Raw genomic sequence first — 26,817 nt, 5'->3', positions numbered from 1 at the left:
AAGGAAGGTGGAGCATCCATAGGGACAAAGCATCTCAAAGAACTCAAGGTCCTATAAGGTAAGTAACCTCTCCTCCTCCTTTGTGTGTATATGTCCCTATGGGTGTTCCACCAGAGGAGACTCCCAAGCAGTAACTTGATGGGGAGGCAAGTCCAAGACTGTTTGGAGGACTGCTTCACCAAAGGTCGTATCATCCCTAGAAGTAGGTAAGATGACGGAATGTTTGGCAAAGGTGTGAACAGAAGACCAAGTTGCAGTCCTACACATTTCTGTTATGGGCAACATCTTTCAGCAGAGCTATAGCTGTGGACTGAGCTCTGGAGGAGTGTGCTGTTCTAACAGGTTGAAATGCAACCTGAAACTCCTTAGACAGTCTGAGAATGGAAATAGGTTGTCCATTCCTCCTCTCTGCAGATGACACAAATAATCTTGGAGAAGCCCAGAAGGTCTTAATCCTGTCAAGGTAGAGGGTGAGATTCCTTCTGACACCTAGTGTAAGTAGACTGGTCTCCCCTCCAGAAGCTTTGGGTAAAACACTGATAGGCAGCTCTTTTCATTAATGTGGTATTCTGAAGAGACCTTAGGAAGGAAGCAAGGATGGGGATGCAGTGTAACCTCATCTCTATAGAAGGTAGTAAATGGCGGGTCTGCCATAACAACACCAAGCTCTCCCATTCTTTAAGAGATGGCTCTAAAGAACTAAGTCTTGAGGGAGAAGTGCAGGAGAGAACAGGTAACCATAGGTACAAAGCGGGGGGTCCTCAGGGCACTAAGAACCAAATTAAGGTCCCACTTGGGAACTGGAGTCTCTACAGGGGGAAACAAGTTGTGTAGCCCCTTGAGGAATCTGGCATAAGTGATGTGGACAAAAACCAAGAAGCCCTCACTGTGACAGCAGACAAAAGTATTTTGAGTAAGGCAAATTTATAGTGCAGACCTGGCATCAGTATAACTATGCTGCTCAGGGGTGTGGATTTTTCACACCCCTGAGCAACAGTTATACCAACCTAACCACCAGTGTAGACAGCGCTAAGTCGATAGAAGGGCTTCTCCCGTCGATGTAGCTACCACCTCTCACAGAAGTGGATTAACCACACTGACAGGAGAAGCTCTCCCATTGGCATAGTAGTGTCTTTAATCAAGTGGTACAACTGCAGAGCTGCAGCATTTTAAGTGTAGACCTGCCCTGGATTCACTGCTAGACCCTGTGTCTTCAAATCCAACAGGCAGCCCAGGATTTTGGAGAGTGGAACCTCTGATGCTTGAGACGAGCGCAGAGAACAGCAGGAATGGAAGCTTTTCCACTTTTGAAGGCAAGTTTCCAAGTACTAGTTTTATTGCTAGATAGGAGAGCTGACTAGACCTTATCCGAACGGGTTACTTCTGTGCTCAAAACTCACCTAGAGCGATGTGGTACTGGCAGTACTGGGGTCTCTTTCTGGCTGGTACTCTATAAAATTGTTCACCAAGGTGACCCCAAGGATTCCAGGAAGCCCAGCTAGGGGGCTGATAGGAGAAGGTCCCCACAGATACTTGTAACACTTGGATATGGAACATCTGATGGGGTACTGAGCACTCCCCAAAATAGTGGCTCAGCAAGATGTGATGGTATAATGCTGAAAAAGAGCCTTTGACCTCAGAGTCCAAAGTAGTATCATCCCCTGGGCAGAACGTGGGAGAACCAGATGCAGGTGCCAATAGCAGAGGATAGACGTCTGACCGACGGTCAATCAAGGAGGATTGTGGTTGCAGGTGTCTGAGCGGTACCAGGGAAGGAGCTTTCGTAGAGGTCAGTAACAGGGGAGATGCCAGTTCCTCTGGTATGAAAAGGCCCTCTGGAGAGAGAAACCTGGAGGGTACTGAAGGGCTACGGTATGCACAAGTCTGAGTTTGTACCAGAACCTGGACAAGGGCACAGTGCTGAGATGGTGAGCACAGTACAGGAGAGGCTTGTAGAGAAACTTCTCTGACCTCCAAGCTCTGGTTCAGGGAAGGTGACGGTAGTGGAGTGTCAATAGGAGGCCTGTGCACATCTCAGTGCCTAGAGGGGTCACTCAGTACCAAGGTAGATGACTCCCTGTGTTATTAGAAGACTTCTCTGCACACTGCTTCTTGTGAGGGGCCAGCGGCTCGGTTCTGGAATCAGACGGAACCTCAGCTGTGCCCTTAGAGGAACACAAGGCCTCCTTAGAGTGGAATTTAGGGGGTGACCCACCCCTCTTTCTTGTTTCCCAGATAAGGGCAAGAGGCGGCTGCTTCTCAGAAGTCCTCGCCTCTCAAGGTGCTGCTGGAGCAGCCTGAGACGTGGAGACAAACGTACAGAGGACGTGGGCCCCACCAGGGCTAGTGAGCGTTCCATTAGAAGGTACTTCAGTCTAGCCTCTCTGTCTTTCCGAGACCTGCCTCTAAACCCTGAACTGATCTTGCACTTGGACAGAATGTGGGTGTCTCCAAAGCAGTTTGAATGCCTGTCACTACAAGGAAATGTCCTGTGGCAAGTTTGGCAGGACTTAAACCCCGGGATCTTTGGCATAATGCAGAGTGCTAATGGACAAAATCGGACGATAGAAAGAAAAAAGGGTGGGGGGGATCCCTTCTCTCAACACAGCTGTGTTAAAACTGAATGCAGAAATAAAATAATCACACAAATAAAGCAAAAACTAAGAATAAATCACTATGTTAAGAAAGGCGGGAAGCTGAGAACTAGCGGACATGCAACCACTCCATCTCGAGCCACAGGCAGTTGAGAAGGAACTGAGTGGCAGCAGGTCTGCGCCCCCCTATATGCCCTCGGTTGGAGGCACCACTCTGGCAGGCATAGGCCTGCAGACACTGCTTTGTAGTCTCCGGTCAAGAGTGCATGGCATGCATGCATCCTGTAGTACAGCACCCTATGGACATACACTCAAAGAGCTAGCTGATACAATGGTAGGACTGAGATTTTAAATCAGCAGAAGACTGATTTTACCACAGGATGGGGTGATCTGGCTCTTTAAGGAAACGAAGAAGGATCTTGTATTTCAGGCACTGGCCTGCTACTCAGAACATCTGGGTTCAATTCCTGGCTCTGCCACACACTCCCTGGGTGATCTGGCAAGTCACTTAAACTTGCCGGACTTGATCCCAAACCCTTGGAAGTCAATGGGAGACATCCTACATCCTTCAAAGGGTTTGGGAAAACTAGATATTAGAAGAAAAGAATTTTAAATAGGAGGGTGTGTGGTATGAGCTGTCTATTGCTAATGCTCTGGGAAGCAGTGATTCCTGGAAATCAAAGGAACTAGAGGATAACCTGCAACAGGAATCAGAGTAGCAACTGTTTCTAATCAGAGAGTGAAAACCAGTCCTTACCCAGAGAGATCAGGGTCTCATAGTTCCCCTTCATCACGTTTTTGTAAAGCTCCTTCTGCCATTCGTCTAAATTCTCCCACTCCTGCTCATTGAAATAGACAGAGACATCATCAAATGTCACTGGCACCTGGAATCAAAAGAGTTACAATAAGCTTCTTTCTTAGACTATAATGGCTTGACTTGAAGCCCACCAAAGTAAATGCCATTGACTTCCATAGGCTTTGGAGAAGATCCTTATGGCAGGGAATGTATCTTATGCTGTGCTCTTAGATGAACCAAGTCTGGACCAACAATTTTAGCAGAAACTTTGAAGAGTCAGGGCCAAAATCAGCAAAAAGATATGTTTCTCCTGAAAGGTGCAGAGCACCCTTGCCTCCCAGTGACTAAATGCAGTATTTGCACAGGTGGTCTCTTGAAAGCATATGGTGGGCTGGGCAAATGGGGCTGGCTGTCATCTAGGTTTCCAACCACTGTTTCCAAACTGCATCAGACGTGATGCATAAGTATGCTCCTAATATTACTTTTCCACATCAGCACTTGCTGGAGATGAAAGGCAAATCAGTGACTGAGCTGGAAACAGAGCCCAGATATCCTGTACATTATGCATAAATGACTGGACCGACGGGGTCTGGCAAGTGAGTTTTTGGACACCATGAAACCAGTAAGATCACTCTCTGCATCGATACCCTTATAAAGTGGTGAATTAAAGGGCCTGCACATAAGAAGATATTAAAACCCATTCAGTATCTAAGTTTGTATCCCTCAACACTAGCTGGGATATTCTTACCTTGGGGACTTCTCCCTTAGTGCCTGGGGGCAGTCTTAAGATCCAGAAGTTCCTGTTTCTCAGCAGGTTCTCCATGTTCTCCAGTCTTCTTTGCAGGAAGTTATTCTCCTGGATCAGAGTTCCCAAAATAGTCCATTTACTCTCCAGCTGGTTACCAAATTCCATCGCTGTCTTCTCGCAATCTGTTAACTTCTTCTCAGTTGTCCCTGTTCTCTCCTCCAAATTCAGTAATCGTGTGACATGGGAATTCACCTTCCTCTCCACAGCTTGGATGGCAGCCACTACTGTCCATAAGGAGATCTCTGTAGTGTGATGATGGGCTTCATTCACAGGAGTTTGTTCAGGGACAGTAGGATCCTGTTTCCAAGAAGAGAAACTGAAAGTCAGCATCAGGAAAAAAACAGCCTAAGAGCCCTTCAGCACTACCTGGGGCTGGATCTTCTCCTACAGTCAGGATCCACACAGGGGAAACCCAACCCAACCCAACCCTTCCCTTCCCTTTCCTTTCCTAAAGGAGATTTGAAATGGAAACCCCACAATGTCTGACTCATATGAAGCATAGAATATTCATAGGCTATAGGGCTAAAAGAGTCCATTCGATCATCTATCCCAGTGGTTCTCAAACTTTTGTACTGGTGACTCCTTTCACATAGCAAGCCTCTGAGTGCGACCCCCACCCCTTATAAATTAAAAACATTTTTTCATATATTTAACACCATTATAAATGCTGGAGACAAAGCAGGGTTTAGGGTGGAGGCTGACAGCTCGTGACACCCCCCCATGTAATAACCTTGCGACCCCCAGTTTAAGAACCCCTGAATTCTAGCCTGATCTGCACACCGCAGGCCATTGAGTTTTACCCAGTTGTTAGTCCTATACTCAGGCCAGTAACTAGTGCGTCCCGACCGCCCGGAGCTGCTGTCTTGACCCGCTCCGCAAGCCCGCGCTCTGCGCAGCCCGGCGGGGACCTACAGCACCCCGCGGCGCCCACGGCCGGGGCTCGGCGGAGCTTGGACTCAACAGCACGAAGCCCGAACACGACGCCTGGTTTCTCCGGGGCGAGGGAGGCTCCCGCACGGACCCGGAACCTCCCCGCCGGGCCGGGCCGGGCCGGGCGCCCAAGGGAGCCCCCAGGAACCGAGCTGCTTCCCCCAGCGCCCGGGGCGGATCGGGGGAGCAGCGCCGGGCCTCGCCCCTGCCGCCCGGGACCCCCCAGCCCGGCCGGCCAGCGCCGCGCTCCCGGGGCCCGGACGGGCGGGGAGCAGCCGCCGGGGCCCGCGGCTCCCCCGCCCGCCGGGCCCTTACCTGGGCAGCGGCCCGCTCGGCCATGGCCCCCCCGGGCGGGGCTTCTGCAGCGGGCCCGGCCCGGCCGAGCTCCGCTCCCGCTGCGGGCTGGGCAGAGTCCCGGCGCCGCCTCGCCACGGGCCGGCCCCGCTGCCGGGCGGAGCGGAGCGAGCGCAGCCGGGGCGCAGGGAGGGAGGCCGGGAGCCGCGGCCGGGCTGGCGGGGCCGGGAGCGGCGGGGCGGGGCCGGCCGGGGAGCGGCGCGGCAGCGGCCCCTGGCGGCGGGAATCGCCTCCCTTTCCCCGCCCGCATCGGGCGAGAGAACAGGCTCCGTCCCCGGGGGACCCGCCCATCCCCGTGTCCTCAGGCCGCTGGGGAAGCAATGGGGACACTTGCCCCTGTTCCACCGCGCACGAGTGGACAAAGCACCGCCCGCCGCTAGCCCGGGCCATGGTGACCCCGAGCTCTCCCCCCAGGGTGCCTTGGCCCCGGGCGGGGGATTCCAGCCACTAGCAAATTGTCCCCCAGGAAACCAGCTCTGGGAACACAACAAAACAGGGAGGGGTGCTTGGGCTACTGGGCCTCCTAGAAACCCCCCAGGGGGTGCCCAGGAAAGGGGTGAAAATATTTTTAATGCTTTCAGTTGTTGGAAAGTTTGCGGGGTATCATATTGTCAGTGACTTAGGGAGGGTGTTTAAAAGAATCTAAAATAACTCCAGGCCTTTTGTCTCCCCTCCTCAGCGCCAACCCTTTATTGGATACTGCAAGTCACCTGCATTTTCCTTCTGAGAGCTGACAGGTAAAGTCCCCCTTCCCTCTCCCCTGATTGTAATGGGCTCAGTTCCATCTTTAGCACCTTAGAGACTAACAAATTTATTTGAGCATAAGCTTTCGTGAGCTACAGCTCACTTCATCGGAAGTATGTGAAGTGAGCTGTAGCTCACGAAAGCTTATGCTCAAATACATTTGTTAGTCTCTAAGGTGCCACAAGTCCTCCTTTTCTTTTTGTGAATACAGACTAACACAGCTGCTACTCTGAAACCTATCTTTAGCACCTACACTGATAGGAGATAATAGACACCAGGTTTAAAACAAAGGAAGTACTTTTTCCCACACCACACAGTAAACTTTTAGAGTCTTTGCCAGTGGACTGTGTGAAGGCCAAAATTATAACTAGGTTAAAAAAAATAGGTAAGTTCATGGAGAATAGGTCAAACGATGGCTAATAGCCAAGGGAGGCAACCCTATCCACCAGATGTCCCTAAACCTCCAACTGCCTGAAGCATCTGGAACTGGCCCCTGTCAGAAGACAGGATACTGGGCTAGACAGACCATTGGTCTGACCCAGTATGGCCATTCTTATGTTATGCTCCTAAGAGATTGGCAATGAGTATTTCTTCGTTTACTAATTGTATTGCTCAAGTAAATAAAAGACCCTCATATTCTTAAACTTTGCCTTTAGTTCTTAATCACAAAATCAGTTTTTAAAACACAATATCCAAAAGCAGATGTGTATAAGTAATGATGATACAGAGGATGGATTAAATTTAGCAGCCAGAGAGGCACGGAGTGTCATCAAAAGGAAGGCTTTGCCAGGAAAGGGGTAGTGTGAGGAACAGACATGCTTGCTTTCAGGAAAATCTGTTAGGAAAACACAGGCCCTGAGTCTGCTCTCACTCATAGTGGTGTAAATCAACAATAATTCCACTGAAGTCAAAGGAGTAACACTGCCCTACATGAGATAAGAGTCATGCCAAAAGAAGCTGAACTGGGGTAACTGCTATGGGACAGAGGCCTTGATGAGCAGTCTCTGTACAGGGGAGACTCCACCCATGTGATGTAGCTACACAAAAGAGATACTTGCAGCATTGCCAATGCCACACATTCAAAAATCTTGAGTCAGGCCCCTCAAAATCATGATTTAAAAACGAATAAATGTTGGGTTCTTCTTTCTTGCCTTCTGAGATTTTAGGTTACACTTCATCACATTTTCAAGTTTTTCTCCACAACAAGGAATAGAAATGTGGTTTTTTTTTTTTTTTAAAACAAAAGCTTAGAGCCTCCTGTAATCAGTTGCCTCTAGGAGATGGGGCTTGACAGACACCCAATATCCCAAGGCTCGAGACAAGATTGCAAGAGTTAACAGTATCTTTTGGGAGGGAGTGAAGGTTCTGCTTCCTGATTAGTGTAAACATACTAAAAATCAGTAAGGAGAAAACCAATGCAATGGGGACTGAAGAAGCACATGAGCAGCTGGAAGGAGAAAGCAACAGCATCCTTCACCCCACTGCCTGTCTCTACATTGCAACAGGGTCCACGTTAAAATTATGATTTGCTTATTAATGATACTTACAATATCCTGAACACTGTAGCAGGTAACTGCAAGCTTGCAGTGATGTAGCAGTACGTGTTCCTATTCGTGGGCTCATTCAAGAGGCCCTGGTAAGCCTTGGTTAACAGTGGACAGTGCTAATTAAAGTACGTACATCAAAATGAAAGATTATGGGAGAAACCCTGAAATGACTGAGGTGGTGTTGTGGGGGAGGTAGGAACAACCACCTTCTCACTCTGAAGGATGAGGTGACAGTGATCAGATTTGTACGTTACATGATAAGAAATAGCTCAACTACTCCTTCTCCTCCCCCCCATCCCACACACACACACACCCCCCCACACACACACCCCACTTGCCCAAGTGAAAAGCTCCATTGTGGTGACGTGCCCAGATAGTTCCTGGGTCAGGACTCGGGGAGAACATCTCTTTGGATTTATCTGCAGTACTAACTTCCCATGTGTTCAAGATTTTTTCAGGGTATTTCTCATTATCTCCCTACTTTAATTTTACTCCCGAGTCCTTCCTCTGCTGGAGTCACTAGAGAATTCACATTACCTCAAGGTGAGTGAAGGCTAAAGCGAGGGTCACGTTAGGAACAAGAGCAGACTAGACCTCCTAAACTATTGTTGGACATGGGCCATGGCGCTGAACTTGAGATGTCAGCTTATATCCTAAGCAATTGCAATTCAGTCTTGCCCAGTGATGCCCAGCAGCAGGCCTTCCATACAGAGTGCCCATCCCGCACCGACTCCCACTCATTCATGTCCCTCCGTCCTCTTCCTCTCCCGGTGCCATCCACCTGCCGTCATGTGGGGATGTTTCCCAAGCAGAAGTTGGTTCCCCTGTGTATCCCCACGGTGCCTTTGGTGCATTTTCAGTTGAAAGAGAAGAATCCTCCTCAGCTAATGTCCCTGGTTCCCCTTTCAGGTGGTGACAGAAGGAAGCCCACTGGCTGGGTTTCCACCTCTCCTCCAGGCACTCAGACACACACTCTGATCTGATGGGATGTTTCAACTCCTCCTCTTGCCTTTCATCTGACTAACGCACTTGCTGTACGTTAACTCCGCTGGCTACCACGTATCTTCCATTTTTACAACCAGGAGTCCAGCCTCTGCTCCCTGTCCAGGGCTCCAAGAAATCTCTGGATGCCCTTGCTCTGCGCTGTGGAGGCTCTGATGTTCTTTCAGAGATTCCTCATATCGGAAGCTTTTCCCACACGTGCCACACTGATGTGGCCATCCCCCAGCATGGACCTGCTGGTGCGTCTCAGGCTCCCCCGTGAAGCTTTCCCCACACTCAGTGCGGCACTTCAGCCCTTCTCCCGGGTCGTTACCCTCATGGCTGACAGACCTGCCATGGCTTTTAGCAGCTGGGCCGCCCTGGTGTGGTCTCTCTTCCATGTGATTTCTTTGGTGCTTCATGAAGCTCGTCTTGAGCATGAAGTTCTTGCTGCACTCAGTGCACTGGAAGGGCCGCTCGCCGGTGTGTAGGCGCTGGTGGTTGAGCAGGTACACCTTGCGGCTGTAGCTCTTGTCACACTTGGTGCATTTGTAGGGCCACTCTCCCGTGTGGATGCGGTAGTGGTTGTTGAGCTTGGACTTCTCACTGAAGCTGTTGTCGCACTGGGTGCACTTGTACGGGCACTCACCAGTGTGCAGGCGCTGGTGGGAAATGAGCACGGCCTTCTGCCGGAAGCTTTTCTCACACACCATGCACTGGAAGGGCCGCTCCCCCGTGTGCACACGCTGGTGGTTGAGCAGATACACCTTGCGGCTGTAGCTCTTCTCGCACTCGGTGCACTTGTAGGGCTTCTCCCCACGGTGAATCATTTGGTGTCGCAGCAGGTCTGATTGGCAGTTGAAGCTCTTCTCGCACTCCGTGCATTTGTAGGGCCGCACCTTTGCATGGCTCCGCAGGTGCTTGACCAAATTCCCCTTCAGCCGGAAGCTCTTCCTGCACTCACCACAGGCAAAGGGCTTCTCTCCCGGCTGCACCACAAAGCCCTTGAGTAGGCCGAAGTCTCGGCCACACTGGGTTGATTGCTCCACTCTGATGACTGCAGGGTTAGCCAGCTGTGCAGCCGCTCCCTGCTGTAGGTTCTGCATAACCTCCTCTTCTGATTTCACCAAGAAAATCCTGTGTGGTTCTAACTTTTTCAGACGTCCCTTCTCGGGCTTCTCCTCCTCTTTGCTTGCTGTATCATAATTTGCTAGATTACAGAGAGAGAGAGAGAGAGAGAGAGGCACATTAGTGCTTTGATCTGGAAAGAAAGATCTCCTGGCTAAGAGATTCTGTGCAGAAAAAACTGACACTTTTTAATGGCTCAATGAGTAATTTATTGCTTTAGCATATGAACTCAACAGACCTAAAGTAGGGCTTGTCTTGGCCTGAAATCTTGTGCGCAAGACAGCACAATTTGGGTTGGATGTCATGACACTTCTAGCCTACACACCTCCTGTCAAGGTTCCTTCCCCGCTCTGAACTCTAGGGAACAGATGTGGGGACCTGCATGAAAACTCCCTAAGCTTATTTTTACCAGCTTACGTTAAAACTTCCCCAAGGTACAAACTATTTTACCTTTTCCCCTTGGACTTTATTGCTGCCACCACCAAGCGTCTAACAAATATATAACAGGGAAAGAGCCCGCTTGGAAACTTCTTTCCCCCCAAAATCCTCCCCAAACCCTACACCCCCTTTCCTGGGGAAGGCTTGATAAAAATCCTCACCAATTTGCATAGGTGAACACAGACCCAAACCTTTGGATCTTAAGAACAATGAAAAAGCAATCAGGTTCTTAAAAGAAGAATTTTAATTGAAGAAAAAAAGTAAAAGAATCACCTCTGTAAAATCAGGATGGTAAATACCTTACAAGGTAATCAGATTCAAAACAGAGAATCCCTCTAGGCAAAACCTTAAGTTATAAAAAGACACAAAGACAGGAATATACATTCCATTCAGCACAGCTTATTTTATCAGCCATTTAAACAAAACAGAATCTAACACATATCTAGCTAGATTACTTACTAAGTTCTAAGACTCCATTCCTTTTCTGTTCCCGGCAAAAGCATCACACAGACAGAGAGAACCTTTGTTTCTCCCCCACTTCCAGCTTTGAAAGTATCTTGTCTCCTCATTGGTCATTTTGGTCAGGTGCCAGCAAGGTTATCCTAGCTTCTTAACTCTTTACAGGTGAAAGGGTTTTTCCTCTGGCCAGGAGGGATTTAAAGGTGTTTACCCTTCCCTTTGTATTTATGACACCTCCTGCATCACAGCACGACTGATGTTATGAGTCTGAAACCACCCCTCCAAGCTGGGTGTCGAGGGGTAAACATTCCCCCAGAGAAGGCATGGGGGCAGAGTAAAGGAGGGACCCCGTCTTCTGCGTCACATCAAACACTCAGAAAGACAGGATCAACTGCCCCCCATTAGTCACACAGGCAGTGGCTGACATTCACCATCAAATAATGGCTATACATTTACAATAGGGCTATTAGACTGTAAACGTCAGGTCAGGCTACGCCTGCTACCGTAATGAGAGTAGATGGTACTACCTGGAGCTCATCAACCCCACTCCTTGTGGGTATCCAGGGAAGGCATAAGGCAAAGGGAGCAAACCCTGACAGAAAAGGCAGTCAGAAACTAATATTTTAGAAACTTTCTGGCAGCAGATCGGGTACCAGATGTATTGGTTCTTCCTCTTTTCTGGATTTTACCAGTGACGCCAAGAGGGAGGTCCTGATGCATGGGCAACTCAGGGCCTCCATAGCATATGCCCAGACTTGTGTCCTGGAGAGGTACTCCAGCTTCACCTCAAGTGTTGACATAACTCGGGAGGCAGTCGTCACCGGTTCTAAGCTCTTACTCTACTGGCATAGAGTTGAATGCCAGGGGCTGTTTCTGATGGTGGGAGAGATCATCATATCTCACTGGACAACTACCACCCACCATAAAACTGGGTAGCCCCCAGACAATAGGGTGTTGTCCCACCACAGTCTGCCTGCTTCAGATGGTTGCTTGGAGCTTAGAGTTTTATAGCTTGACAAGTGGACTGTGACCAATGCACCAGGCAAATCAAGTAAAAGAAAGAAAACATCCTTAAAGACAGGGTGCTGGAACGTACGCACCATGACAACTGGATTATCTGAAGACCTTCAACAGATCAACAATGCATGTAAAACTGCCATGATCAATGACGAGCTGAAATGACAATGTAGATATCGCATCCCTCCAGGAAACTCGGCTAGCATCAAGCAGATCTCTCAAAGAAAAAAAGTACACATTTATCTTGCAGGGGGAAAGTGCAGAAGAAACACGAGAGCACAGAGTGGGATTTGCCATCGAGAACTCACTTTTGGGGATGACTGAGCCACATACAACTGGATCAGAGAGAATTTTGGTACCACACTTGTTCGCATCTGAGGGCCCAATCAACCTTGTGAGCATGTATGCCCCAACACTCTCCTTGTCTTCTGACATCAAGGACTACTTCTATGACCAGTTGAACACTACCATCAGCAGGATTCCAAAACACAAATATGTTTTCCTGCTAGGGGACTTAATGCAAGGGTGGGAGCTGATCATAAAGCATAGACCAACTGTCTTGGTCAGCACGGAACTGGTAAGATGAATGTAAACGGTCAGAGACTGCTGAATTTTATTCCTATTATCTCTGTGTGACAAACTTATTCTTCCAGATGAAGTCGCAACACAAAGTGTCTTGGAAACATCCCTGATCTGGCCACTGGCACCAGCTGGATCTTAGCAACACAAGGCATGCCAACCATAACATTGTCCTCATTACCCAGAGTTATCAAAATGCTGATTGCAACACAGACCACTCTCTGGTACGCAGCAAGATCAGACTTAAACCAAAGAAAATACACATATCTAAAGTAAAAGGATGTCTTCATATTAACTTCAGTGCCATAGCAGACCAAGAAAAGCCACAGCAATACAAGAACATACTACAAGCCCTTGGCACCAGTGATTGTGTCACAAGTGCCCAGCTGAAGTGGGAGCAACTGAAGAACACAATCTACAATGAAGCTCTGTATCTTTAGGAAGAAGAAAAACAAGACCAACAACTGGTTTGACGCATATTCCAGTGTATTGACACTAGTCATAGAGGCCAAACAAACCAGTCTAAACCAACTACAAGAGAGACCCAAATGAGAAAACCTTACAAGTGTCGAGAGTGGCAAGAACCAAGGTACAACAAACTGCTCAACAGTGCACCAATGACTATTGGCTGCACTTATGTGAAAGCATTCAAGTAGCAGCTGATGGAGACATCCTGTCATACATGTTTCTGATGATCAAGAAAGCCTTGGGTCCAACTTCAAAGAAGACAGCCCCATTGAAATCAACAACAGGGGAAACAATCAATGATGGCACCAAGCAAATGGATCCCTGTGTAGAACACTACTCTGACCTTTACTCTAATTAAATATTGTTATGGACATAGCCATCAACTCCATCAAAAGCCAGCCTGTTATGAACCAATTTGACAATGAGCCAACTGGTGAGAAGTTTAGCCTTGCTATAGATGGTCTCCCCAATGGAAAGGCCCCTGGAAAAAACTGCATACTGTCCGAGGTTATAAAATGCAGAAAATCTATTCTACTGCAACATCTTCATGAGTTGCTCTGCCTGTCCTGGAAAGAAGGTGAAGTACCACAAGAAATGAGATGCGCAACATCATCACACTATAAAAACAAGGGTGACAGGAGCGACTGTAACTACTATTATGGCATTTCCCTTCTTGGTATTATGGGAAAAGCCTTTGCCCAAGTTGTCCTGAACAGACTTCAGACCCTTGCAGGCAGAATCTATCTTGAATCACAGTGCAGCTACAGAGCTGAAAAGTCTACTCTATCAACATGATCTTCTTGCTGAGATAACTACAAGAGAAACGCAGAGAACAAAAGAAGCCCCTCTACATAGCCTTTGTCGATCTCACAAAGGCTTTTGACCTTGTCAGTAGAAGTGGACTATTTGCGCTTCTAGAAAAGATTGGATGTCCCCCCAGGCTCTTAAGCATGATTCGATCCTTCCATGAAAACATGTACAGCACGGTTCACTATGACAGCTCAGTGTCTGAGGCTTTCCAGATTCGTAGAAGAGTTAAGCAAGGCCGTGTACTTGCCTCAACTCTGTTTGGGATCTTCTTCTCCCTGCTACTGAAACAAGCTTTTGGTTCCTCAGCTGAGGGAATCTACTTGCACACAAGGTCTGATGGATTGCTGTACAATCTTGCAAGACTCAGATCTAAAACCAAGACTCGGGAGGCCCTTGTCCAACACCTCCTTTGCTGATGACGCAGCAGTGACAACCCACACAGAAGCTCATCTTCAAAGCCTAATGGACAGTTTTTCTAAAGCCTGCCAAGACTATGAGCTTACTAGAAGCCTAAAAAAGACTAACATAATGTGCCAAGGAGTTGAGGAAGCACTCTCCATCAAGATCAACAACTATGAATGTGAAGTGGTGAACAAATTCACATACCTGAGGTCCACTATCACAGTCAACCTTTCACTTGAAACAGAACTCAACATCCACATTGAAAAACCCTCCACAACAATGTCTAGACTGAACAAGAGGGTCTGGCAGAACAAACTGACAGAACACACAAAGATCTGTGTGTATCATGCGTGTGTTATCAGCACACTTTTGTATGGGAGCAAGGCCGGGACCTTATATTCTCATCAGGAAAAGAGGCTCAGCAGCTTTCATATGCGTTGCCTTCATTGAATCTTTGGAATCTCTTGGGGGACAGAGTCACCAACACTGAGGTCCTCGAACAGGCCAGCATACCCAGCATCCAAACACTCCTCATACAAACAGAGAAGCCTCCACTGGCTTGGGCATGTGTGCTGAATGAATGATGGGCGCATCCCAAAGGACGTCCTCTATGGCAAATTGGCATCTGGAAAAAGACGCAACAGAAGCCCAAAATTGCATTTCAAGGATGTGTGCAAGCGAGACCAAGAAATAGATGTGGACAAATGGGAAGATCGCACTCAAGACCGGGGCCTTTGGAAACAAGAGTTTAACAAAGGTCTCCGGAGTTCCGGGAGAAAGCCATCCAGCTTAGCAGAGGAGAAAAGAGCTCGCAGAAGGCAGGGCCCAAAGGGTCAAGACACCACCTTTAAATGTGACAGATGCGGCAGAGATTGTCTCTCTCAAGTGGGTCTCTTCAGGCATAAAACCAACTGAGTAAATTCTTTACCTCACAGGGGCGCACATCCATGGGCTCCTGAGACTGAAGGATGCCTACTACTATTAGACTGTAAACTCTTTGGGGCAGAGATTGTCTTTTTGTTCTGTGTTCATACAGCACCTAGCACAATGGGGCCCTGATTTAGGAGTGCAATACAAATAATAATAAATGATCATTTAGAATAGGTAAGAACACATAGAGGTGGAGGAGCTCTGAGGAGCCGCAGGTAGCTACTCCACTCACCTCCTTTGGAGGTGTTCAAACCCTTAGAGCCCCACTGTGACATGCTGACACCTCAATATTCACCACTGTCATATAGCTAGGATATGTTTTGTACAAAGTATGTCTTGTGAGGTATCATTCTAAAAGTCTTGATCTGGTAGACATTAATATCTCATTAGATTGTATGTGCTATTGTTGTATGTGAAGTTATGAAATTTGGCTCTATATATAGATAGATAGATAGATAGATAGATAGATAGATAGATAGATAGATATATGTTACTGAAACATGTTGTGGGGTTGAAAACACCCAAAAGCAGCCTTTCAGGTACAACAGTAAACAGGCCAAACCATGTTAATGGCTTATTGAGGAAATGCACACAAACATGAGGATTACCCCAGGAACTGTGTACAACAGAAACCTCTCAGAGATAGCACTACACAATGAGAACTCTTTGACCCAGGTCACAGGAAAAGAACTTTCCAGCAAGTGGGGAAAAGATATAAAAGGGGGACAATGACAGCATGGGGGGACCTCACTCTTCTACAACAGCACGCCTGGAAACACATGGGAGGCAAGGACTGAACTGTGGGAAGTGATGGTCCCAGGCTTGAAGGATTATTAGCCTGAGTATGAAAACCTGGGAAAGCCAAGGCAATGTGTGCCTTAAGAATCTGCCAGCCTATTTATCACTCAGGGTGAGAATTTGCTAATTTATATCCTACCTATCTAGTGTTTTAAGGTCAGTTTGCGGTTTTTGTTTATTTACTAAAGTGATCTGCTTTGGTCTATTTGCTATCATTTATAATCATTTTTAATCTATCTTTTGTAGTTAATAAACTTGTTTTTACTTTTTCTAAAAACCAGTTTGTGGAATTCCTAACTGGGGGGCAAAAAGCTGTGCATCTCTCTCTCCACATTGAGGGAGAGAGCAAATATTATGTACTTACGCTGTACAGTTCTTTTGGGTTTACACTCCAGAGGGGGGTGTGCACTTGAGTAACTGGGCAGTTCCTTAGCTGAGCCTTCCCACGCAGAGCTGATCTCAGTGTCTGTGTTTCTGCACCTGGAGGTGTCCCTACCTGTATGTACGCTGGTAAAGTGCAGCCTGAAGCTTGGGGAAGGGCTTGACAGGCTGCATAGCAGTATAGTGTTAAGGGAACCCAAGCTGGTGGGTCAGACAGGCGGAGTGGTACCCCAGTACATCAGGCGGCTCCCCAGATCGGGGCGGGGGCAACCCATCACACCCACTCCCCCATAGCCAATAGGAGTTTTGCACAAGAGAGAAGCCTGCAGGAGCAAGTCAATGCTCACCCATGCTGGAGCCTGAGAGAATTCTTCCTTCCCCCAATTCCTGATGGTCCCCAGCATCCAGCTCTTCCTCTTGTTTGATCCAGGTTAAAGTGTCAGATGTGGAAACTGGTGATTATGTTAATGAGAAACAGAAACAAATTAGCGTGTGTTTTACCAGCACGTATTGACCCCTTTCTGCAAAGAATTTGGGGCTAGAGCTATCTGGGACGGATGAGAGGTTGAGTAACATTTTATGGAGAGAAGGGGAAACAGATGAGAAAACGCATCCAGACAGGTGCGGCTATACAAGCGGATGGGCCAGGTGCTGTTCACTCCTCTCACCTAGTCCGGGTTCCAACCCACTCCTCACCTGTGCTGGGCTCCAGGGGAATTGCTCTGTCCGCCGAACCCCTCTGGCCCCTGATGCACAGCTCCTCCCCTCCTTCAGCCTGGGGCAGGATATCAGGGTTGGAAATGGCATGGCCTATTCATGAAGACAGAGTTGGGGGGAAAGGAGCGTTTTATTCATATTCACCAGGCGCTTACATGTGATTTTAAACCTGAGCTGAACAGGCAGAAATGGTGATGCTCAGGAAAGCAGATCTCTGCTTTTCCCAGGGGAGCCTGAGGAATTCCCACACGCCTGTAATATTGTTCCCTGCAGCCTCACACAGCCGCCCCTGCCTTGCCCACTTTTCATCCCCTTGTCTCAGTGGGTTCGCTTCTGCCTGGGCAGAGGTCAGGGCAAAAAGGGGGCATGGCAGGGGCGGAGACAGGGCGTGGTTGGCATGTGGGCTTCAAGTGCAAATCCAGTTCATGAACATGAGATGCCTGGCAGATACTTGGAGGGCTCCAAGAGACTCCTACAGCCAGCCAGGAGTAGCAGTTCACCTGTGTGCGCTCTGGAGCTGCACCTCCAACAAGAAGTTCAGTGCCTCATATGCAGACCACAGGACACTTCGTGGCCCGCTGGCCTGCAGCCCCCTCCTCTTATCTTCCTTCAGCTTGTTGGATGATGAGTAACAAAGCGCTGGGCCCTGCCGACGACTCTCTCTCAGCCCTCGCCCAAACCCTGCATTTTTTAGCCCTTACAGTGCACGTGTGGGTTGTGATACTTGGTAGAACTCACCTGTGCTGGGGTCCACAGGGATTTCTCTTTCCACCAGCCCTTCCTTCTTCTGGATTCTTTCCTCCAATCCTTCCAGGGATTCCCACCGATCCCTGACACACGGCTGCTCCCCTCGTTCAATGCGGAACAGAATGTCTGGCTTAGAAACAGCGTAGTCTGTTCATGGTAGCAGATGTTAAGGGAACATCATGGCCTATTAATATTCATTACAAATAATGCTAAATGATTTTAAACCAGCTCCCCTTCTCTTGCTGGAGCTGACGACAGATCTGAAAGGAGGCCAATACCTAGTAAGGATCCTGTAAAAAGATACCATTTCTTGTGGAGGTCGAGCGTGCTTCCCAGCAGAAGAGCCCGGGAGTCACCACATAGAAGGGGAGTTGATAGGTCAGAGCCAGTACAGGATGGAATGCTCAATGCTATATTACCAGGTGAACAAAAGGAGAGGTTACTTACCTTATGATAACTTTAATTCTTCATGTTTTATCCCTATGGGTATGCTCACCATAAGATGTGCATGTAACCAACTTGCCTAAGAGGGAGCTATCTCTTTAAGACAGCGGAACTCAACCTGCAGCCCAATCAGCACACAGCTGTGGCCCATGTGACATTCCCCAGGGCCATACAGTTAGTCTATATATTGCGTTGATGCGGCTCACATAACATATAGAGAGCTACATATGTGGCCCATAATGGTAAATCGGTTGAGAACCATTGCTTTAAGAGATTTATGAAGGAAGGGGGTAGGAGTAAATTGTTCTGGGGTTATTGTTGCTAGGCAGATTTAGAACTCCACAACTGGAAGTTTCTGGAATTGGGTGTGGTAGTTTTGGGTATGCTCCACTAGGTTCCCTGTTGCTAGGGTCACACACCAGGAGGGCAAGCAGGTAGGGCCTTTTGCAAAACAGTTGCCATGTGCCCTGCGTGGGTTGGGAGAAGCTGAGCCCAGGAGCAGAAAGCAGATCGTTTTCTCTAACTCTGAAGCATTTTACAATAGGTAAGTGATGTTGTTAAACCGACAACAGGGAAGCATAGCCAGTGTTAATTAAAGGAAGGGGAAATTGGGAGGTAAAAATAATTTCTTTTATTGTAATTGTATACTGTGAATGTTGTGTTGATTTTATCCCAAGTGTTTTAATTACATTAACTCAACTAGTGCGATTCACCAGCTTTTCTTTAAATTTTATCATGGGGAAAGAGTCATTTATATTTTGCATTTTCTTGTAAGAGGGTTTGTTTTAAATCTATACACTTAACTGAGTGACTGGTTAATCAGCTAGGTGACTGGCTAGCAGTGATTTCAGCAGAGGAAGAGTCTGCATGGATTCCAGCTGAAGATTCCTAGAAGCAAGTAGAGGGAAGATGTTGCTTTTGAGCCAGCAGACTGTACAGATTTGGTGGTCAAAGAATCAGACTCAGGTGAACTCAACCTAAACTTTTGGGAACTCAGTTTCCTCTCACTGTGTTTCTATGGAGGCTGAGGTGTTTAGATTTAATTTGTTTTCTTTATGTTTATGCATCCCTGTGAAGACAATATATGTGGATTATAAAGTTGCCACATTATGTTGTAGAAATTAAGTTATTATTATGATTTTTCTTTATCATAAGATTTATAATGTTGGTACTTAATTAAGTTCATTCCTTTTGTTTTTTTGGGGACTTGAATGTGGGGAGGTTGACCCTCTGCAATCCTTGCTGAAAATCTTTTAGACTGAATTTTGGGTTTCCAGCTGCTTTTCTATGGGAGTTGGGGGGTTTTTAGGCACTAGAGAAGGGCAATGAAATGAACTCTAGCCCCCCCAAAGGTTACACGTGCACACCCATGTGCTCTTAATGAGAGACAGCAAAGCAGGGTCTGCAGGCCTGCGCAGAGCGGCACCTTGTGCCTCCAAAAAAGGGCATATAAGGAGGCCTGAACTCGCTGACACTCAACTCCTTCTTGACTGTGAAGAAGAGCCTCTGCAGCCGAGGGGAAGGAAGGTGGAGCTGACATAGGGACAAAACATCTCAAAGAACTCGAGGTCCTATAAGGTAAGTAACCTCTCCTCCTCCTTTGAGTGTACATGTTCCTATGGGTGCTCCACCAGAAGAGACTCCCAAGCAGTAACTCCATGGGGAGGCAAGTCCAAGATGGTTCGGAGGACTGCGTCACCAAAGGCAGAAGTAGGTAAGATGGCGTAATGCTTGGCAAAGGTGTGAACAGAAGACCAAGTTGCAGTCCTACACATTTCTGTTATGGGAATATCTTTCAGCAGAGCTATAGCTGTGGACTGAGGTCTGGAGGGGAGTGTGCTGTCACTTTGTGAGGGGGCCGCATTGCAGCGTGTTCTAAACAAGTTGAATTACAACCCATTAGACAGTCTGAGTGGAAATAGGGTTTCCCTTCATCCTCTCAGTAGATGATACAAATAATCTTGGAGAAGCCCAGGTCTTAGTCCTGTCAAGGTAGAAGGTTAGAGCCGTTCTGACACCTCGTGTAAGTAGACTGGTTTCCTCTCCAGAGGCTTTGGGTAAAACACTGATAGGCGGCTTTCTTCTGGGTCTGCCATAAGAGCACTGAGCTCTTCCATTCTCCCAGCTGAAGAGATGGCTATAAGGAACTAAGTCTTGAGGGAGAGGTAGAAGTTCCCGCCTCTCAAGGTGCTGCAACAGCCACTGGGACGTTGAGGCCAATGTAAGGAGGACGCGGGTCCCGCCAGGGCTAGTGAGCATGCCATTAGAAGGAGCTTCAGTCTAGCCTCCCTGAACTGATCCTTACACTTGGACAGAATGTAGGTGTCTCCAAGGCAGCTCGAATGCCTGTCACTACAGAGAAAAGACCTGTGGCAGGTTTGGCAGGACTTAAACCCCAGGATCTTTTGCATAATGCAGAGTCTTAATGGACCAATATGGACTATAGAAAGAGGGGGCGGGGGAAGAAACCCATGTTAAAACTGAACGCAGAAATAAAATAATCACACAAACACAGGAAAAAACTAAGAATAAATCACTATGTTAAGAAAGGCGGGAAGCTGAGAAACAGCGGACATGCAACCACTCCATCTCGAGCCACAGGCAGCTGAGAAGGAACCGAGTGGCAGCGGGTCTGTGCCTCCCTATATCCCCTCATTTGGAGGCGCCACTCTGGGCAGATGTAGGCCTGCAGACACTGCTTTGTAGTTTCATCCTACGGTGCAGCACCCTATGGACATACACTCAAAGAGCTAGCTGATACAATGGTAGGACTGAGATTTTAAATCAGCAGAAGACTGATTTTACTACAGGATGGAACGATCTGGATCTTTAAGGAAACTAAGGATGGTTTTGTATTTCAGGCACTGGCCTGCTACTCAGCACACCTGGGTTCAATTCCTGGCTCTGCCACAGACTCTCTGTGTGACCTGACAAGTCACTTAAACTTGCCAAACCTGATCCGAAGTACTCTGAAATCAATGGGAGACATTCCACATGCTTCAAAGGGTTTGGGAAAACTAGATATTAGAGGCATCGCAGTGATGAAGAGGCTCCTTGCGTACTCTGCCTTATGTAACTACAACGGTTATCTGCAGCTAGGAAGCACTGGACCAGATATACATCTGCAGTTTCCAATTTAGTTCTAAATAGGAGGGTGTGTGGTATGAGCTGTCTATTGCTAATGCTCTGGGAAGTAGTGATCCACTGGAAATCAAAGGAACTGGAGAATAACCTGCAACGGGAAACGTTTCTAATCAGAGTGTGAAATGGCTATTAGCCAGGATCAATGGCTATTAACCAGGATGGGTAGGGATGTTGTCCCTAGCCTCTGTTTGCCGGAAGTGGGAATGGGCGACAGGGAACGGATCACTTGGTGATTACCTGTTCTGTTCATTCCCTCTGGGGCACCTGGCATTGGCCACTGTCAGAAGACAGGATACTGGGCTAGATGGAGTTTCGGTCTGACCCAGTATGGCCGTTCTTATGAAAACTGATCCTTACCCAGAGAGATCAGGGTCTCATAGTTCCCCTTCATAACGTTCTTGTAAAGCTCTTTCTGCCATTCCTCTAAGTTCTCCCACTCCTGCTCATTAAAATAGACTGAAATGTCATCAAAAGTCACCGGCACCTGGAATCACAAGGGTTATAATAAGCTTCTTTTTAGACTATAAGGACCTGACCCAAAGCTCACTCAAGTGAATGCCACTGACTTCCATAGCTTATAGAGGAGATCCTTATGACAGGGAATGCATCTTGTGCTATGCTCTTAGATGCACCAAGACCAGAGCACTAATTTTAGCAGAAACTTTGAAGAATCAGGGCCAAATTCAGCAAGACGATGTGTGTCTCCTGAAAAGCACAGAGCGCCCTCACCTCCCACTGACTAAATGGAGCATTTGCAGGTGGTCTGTTAAGAGCATCTGGTTGGCTAGCTCTGGCCTAAGTTTCCAACCACTGTTTCCAAATTGCATCAGAAGTGATACATAAGTACACTCCTAATATTACTTTTCCACATCAGCACTTGCTGGAGATAAACAGCAAATCAGTGACTGAGCTGGAAACAGAGCCCAGATGTTCTGACTCTCAGTCCCGTACATTATCCACAAACGACTGGACCAACTGGATCTGGCCAGTAGGTTATTGGACACCTTGAAGCCAGTAAGATCACTCCCTGCATCTAAGGTGTAATAAAGTGAATTAAGGGGACCTGCATATCAGAAGATATGCAAACCCATTCAGTACCTAAGTTCCTATCCCTCAGCACTAGCTAGGACAGAGTAGGCAACCTATGGCATGCATGCCAAAGGCAGCACACGAGCTGATTTTCAGTGGCATTCACGCTGCCTGGGTCCGGGGGGTCTCTGCATTTTAATTTAACTTTAAATGAAGCTTCTTAAACATTTTAAAAACTTTATTTACTTTACATACAACAATAGTTTAGTTATATATTATAGACTTATAGACAGAGACCTTCTAAAAACGTTAAAATGTATTACTGGCATGCAAAGCCTTAAATTAGAGTGAATAAATGAAGACAGCACACCACTTCTGAAAAGTTGCCAACCTCTAAGCTAGGATATTGTTACCTTGGGGACTTCTCCCTTAGTGCCTGGGGGCAGTCTTAAGATCCAGAAGTTCCTGTTTCTCAGCAGGTTCTCCATGTTCTCCAGCCTTCTTTGCAGGAAGTTATTCTCCTGGATCAGAGTTCCCAAAATAGTCCATTTACTCTCCAGCTGGTTACCAAATTCCATCGCTGTCTTCTCGCAATCTGTTAACTTCTTCTCAGTTGTCCCTGTTCTCTCCTCCAAATTCAGTAATCGTGTGGCATGGGAATTCACCTTCCTCTCCACAGCTTGGATGGCAGCCACTACTGTCCACAAGGAGATCTCTGTAGTGTGATGAGGGGCTTCATTCACAGGAGTTTGTTTGGGAACACCAGGAGCCTGCTTGCATGAAGAAAAACAAAGTCAGCATCAGGGAAAAACAGCACAAGAACTGTTTCCCTTCCTGTAGTGAAACAGATTTGAAATGGAAACCGCACAATATCTGACTCATGTCAAGTGTGGAATATCCATAGGCTTTAGGGCCAAAAGGGACCATTTGATCATCTAGCTGACCTCCTGCACACCGCAGGCCATTCAGTTTTACCCAGTTACCCCTGTACTGAGCCAAATCACTAGTGCAGCGGCTCTCAAACTGTGGGTCGCAATCCCCCGACTCCCTTTCCATGAGGCTGAAGCCTCTGGCGGCCGCTCCGCGAAGCTGACGGTCGGGTTGCCAGGCGTCCGTCCGGTTTTCAGCCGCAACATCTGGTCCAAAAGGGATCCTGGCGGCTCCAGGCCGCACCACTGACCCGGCCGTTAATACACGAACTAGCAACCGAGGAGCTGCTGTCTTGACCCGCTCCGCAAGCCCGCGCTCTGCGCAGCCCGGCGGGGACCTACAGCACCCCGCGGCGCCCATGGCCGGGGCTCGGCGGAGCTTGGACTCAACAGCACGAAGCCCGAACACGACGCCTGGTTTCTCCGGGGCGAGGGAGGCTCCCGCACGGACCCGGAACCTCCCCGCCGGGCCGGGCCGGGCCGGGCGCCCAAGGGAGCCCCCAGGAACCGAGCTGCTTCCCCCAGCGCCCGGGGCGGATCGGGGGAGCAGCGCCGGGCCTCGCCCCTGCCGCCCGGGACCCCCCAGCCCGGCCGGCCAGCGCCGCGCTCCCGGGGCCCGGGCCGGGCGGGGAGCAGCCGCCGGGGCCCGCGGCTCCCCCGCCCGCCGGGCCCTTACCTGGGCAGCGGCCCGCTCGGCCATGGCCCCCCCGGGCGGGGCTTCTGCAGCGGGCCCGGCCCGGCCGAGCTCCGCTCCCGCTGCGGGCTGGGCAGAGTCCCGGCGCCGGGCGCCGCGCAGTGCATGCCGGGAGCCAGCCGCGGCCTCGCCCGCAGGGCGCCCCCCCCCCGCGAGACGCGCCTGGCGCGGAAGCCGCAGGGCCGCCGCGAGCGGACAGCGCCACCTGCAGGGCGCGGCGGAGAACGCAGCTCGTGGCCGGGAAGCTTCAGCCCGAAAGGCCACGTCCCTCCTCCCCCGCTGTGCGAGCCCCTCCCGCCCCCAGCACCAGGCAGGGGTGACCCTGTAAAATACGGATATTGATTCAGAGATTTTAACACCCCCCCCCCCAGGGCCGGTAGGGTCCCCTCGACTGAGCTCCCGTGCTAGCCCTTCCATTGCACCCCTTACCGCCCTGCAGAATCCAGCTCAGAAAGAAATCCCCTAAATAGGGACAGCGGGGCAGTAAATACCGGGCCCTAGGGCCAGGGCCCAGGCTGGCGCAGTTAAGACAGATCACACAGGGAGCAAGCCCCTGCCAAGCGCCTTTGAAGGGTCATGGAGAAGTAGGGTTGTGCCAACCCTCCCAGACGGTCCTGGAGTCCCCAGGAATTAAAGATTAGGTCACGTGATTAAATCTCCAGGAATTCGTCCGACCAAAGTTGGCAACCCTACAGAGACGATCAACGGCCCTACATGCTCCCTCCCATATAAACCCACCTTCTGCAGCATGGTCCCTGGATTCTGCAGCAGTTTAGTTTAAATTATGAAATTACAGGCCAGATCCTCGGATGGCGTAGAGTAGCCTCACTCTGTTGACTTCAACTGAACTAGGGTGATGTACACCTAGCGAGGAGTTGGGCCTAACTTTTGTTAAATGAGCTGAATATGAAATGAACAGTACGATCCGTACAAGACCCTGCATGTTATTTATTTTGATACTGAGCACAACTGATGTTGCCCCCACATTTTCAGCATGCAATAGGCCATAGATTTTTATATTAACAGTGACTCACTGTATCACTGAAGTTGTCATGGGGGAAAGATTCAGGCAGCTGGGAATTGGAGGATTAGCACAAATGGAGACATTAGAGGCAGTTTGGGACTGTAGGATAAGCACATTAGTTTGATGTTTCTGCTAAAATGAGTAGCAGACACAATGGTTTTTACATTTAAATTACCACTGTGAGGATCCAGAGGCAGCGCCCTATACAAATGTGTGGGGTGAGTGGTCTCAGACAGTCTGCCAACACAAGAAAGCCACACCACATGAGTTAGGCCAGGTCTACACTACAGACCTATATCAGTCTAACTATGTCACTCAGGGTGTGAAAAAATCCACCCCCAGGAGTGATGTAGTTACACCAACCTAACCCCTCGCATAGACAGCGCTATGTTGGCATGAGAGCTTCTCCCACCTCCATAGCTACTGCCTCTACAGCAGGGGTTCTCAAACTGGGGGTCGGGACCCCTCAGGGGGTTGCAAAGTTATTACATGGGGGGGGTTGCGAGCGGTCAGCCTCCACCCCAAACCCTGCTTTGCCTCCAGTATTTACAATGGTTTAAAAAAATATATACAAGTGTTTTAATGTATAAGGGGGGTTGCACTCAGAGGCTTGCTGTGTGAAAGGGGTCACCAGTACGAAAGTCTGAGAACCCCTGCTCTAAAGGAAAAGAATTAAACGACACCAATGCGAGAAACTCTCACATTGGTGCTAAAGCACTACAGTGGTACACACAAAGACAAGCCCTTACATTCAGTTCAAGTTTCCAAGGTTATCTGGGCAATCATAAGACCTGCAGCCATAACCTGAATAAGTGAAACACCAGATTCTGAAACACATGCTCTGGTTGGCTGGTTTTGGATTCCCACAGCATTATAGGCATTAACTTTTACCAACTCATAACTATGATTTCAAAAGGACTACTCAGACTTAAAGTTACGCACCAAGACATGATGCTTTACAAATATTTTCAGGTGCTTATTTTTTGTTCTCCAATTTGTAACTATTAGGTGAGCTATGAGTTTAGATTGAAATGTGCTGCTTCTCAGATACTGTATTGAAGACTGAAGTCTGAGACAAAAGAATTGCCTTTCCAGAAGAGACCAGTTCTCCATCCCCATCCAGGGGTCCATCTCCAACAGCGACCAGTACCAACTCCTGCAGGGGAACAATAATTTCCATAGTGGAAGCTTCTTCTTAATCCCAGGGAGTTCGTGACAAGCTTATCCACTGGCACCTTGATCGTTGATTGAGGCCTGTAGGCTCAACTGGAATATAAATAATAAATTGGGGAGGAGGGAGAATAAATTCCCTGAAACAAGAGTGTGTTTAGATCCCTTATATCTTGTCATCCTAACAAGGGTAACTGTAGCTGTTCTCATTATCTATATAAGCATTGAATCATGCTTCTAGAACCCTACTAGGAAACTGGCATTGACAATATCTTGTGGCAGAGAGTTCCACTGGCTCATTATGTGTTGTGTAAAATAGAATTTATTTTTATTTATTTTTAGGTTTAAATTAGTTGCCTTTCAATTTCATTAGATACCCTCTTGCTCTTCTTTATGAGACAGGGAAAACAGGAGCACCCGATTTACCTTCCATGCCATTTAACTCAAATATCAAAAACAGATGGGGAAAAAGAGCACTATTAAGTATTTACCATTTTGGCTCTTTTAGTTAAGTGCTGACACAACTCCCAATCTACATGTCTAGCTCTTCCAAAAAGACCCCTACAAAACCAGGGAAGACTAAACTTGATGTCAAGCAGGAAAAAGAAATGTTCTTTGGAAACTAACAAAAATCTTTCAGGTCTTTTGTATACATCACCATAAAGAAACGTAAGAGGGCGCACACCTAATTCTTCTATCCCCTTTGCAATTCACCTCTAGGAATGCTGTGTTTTTACCGTAGCCCTCCAAAGAGG

General features: G+C 48.3%; 1 protein-coding gene across 3 annotated transcripts in view; it reads right to left on the bottom strand.

The window, feature by feature from the left end:
* LOC119850789 (zinc finger protein 282-like) overlaps positions 1-23,981 on the bottom strand; it is a 33,222-nt gene extending 9,241 nt beyond the window's left edge. The window contains exons 1-8 of one of the 3 annotated variants that reach the window (XM_038389361.2): positions 23,851-23,981; positions 22,659-23,018; positions 21,574-21,700; positions 17,907-18,038; positions 17,620-17,775; positions 16,861-16,974; positions 16,512-16,616; positions 9,156-9,964 (exon numbers count right to left, since the gene is read on the bottom strand). In XM_038389361.2, the coding sequence (XP_038245289.1) occupies positions 9,156-9,964; positions 16,512-16,616; positions 16,861-16,974; positions 17,620-17,775; positions 17,907-18,038; positions 21,574-21,700; positions 22,659-23,018; positions 23,851-23,874 (1,827 nt within the window). In that variant the 5' untranslated portion in view covers positions 23,875-23,981. Of the gene's footprint in view, positions 1-3,351; positions 3,479-4,138; positions 4,496-5,443; positions 5,661-9,155; positions 9,965-16,511; positions 16,617-16,860; positions 16,975-17,619; positions 17,776-17,906; positions 18,039-21,573; positions 21,701-22,658; positions 23,019-23,850 lie in introns of those variants that run through there. The other 2 variants (XM_043507054.1, XM_043507053.1) reach the window with 2 other exon arrangements.
* Between the last annotated feature and the right edge of the window lie 2,836 nt (positions 23,982-26,817).

The sequence above is a fragment of the Dermochelys coriacea genome, chromosome 2 (assembly GCF_009764565.3).
Source record: "Dermochelys coriacea isolate rDerCor1 chromosome 2, rDerCor1.pri.v4, whole genome shotgun sequence".
Taxonomy (NCBI): domain Eukaryota; kingdom Metazoa; phylum Chordata; order Testudines; family Dermochelyidae; genus Dermochelys; species Dermochelys coriacea.
The sequence above is the reverse complement of the archived record's forward strand: the minus strand, read 5'-3'. Positions and strand labels throughout refer to the sequence as shown.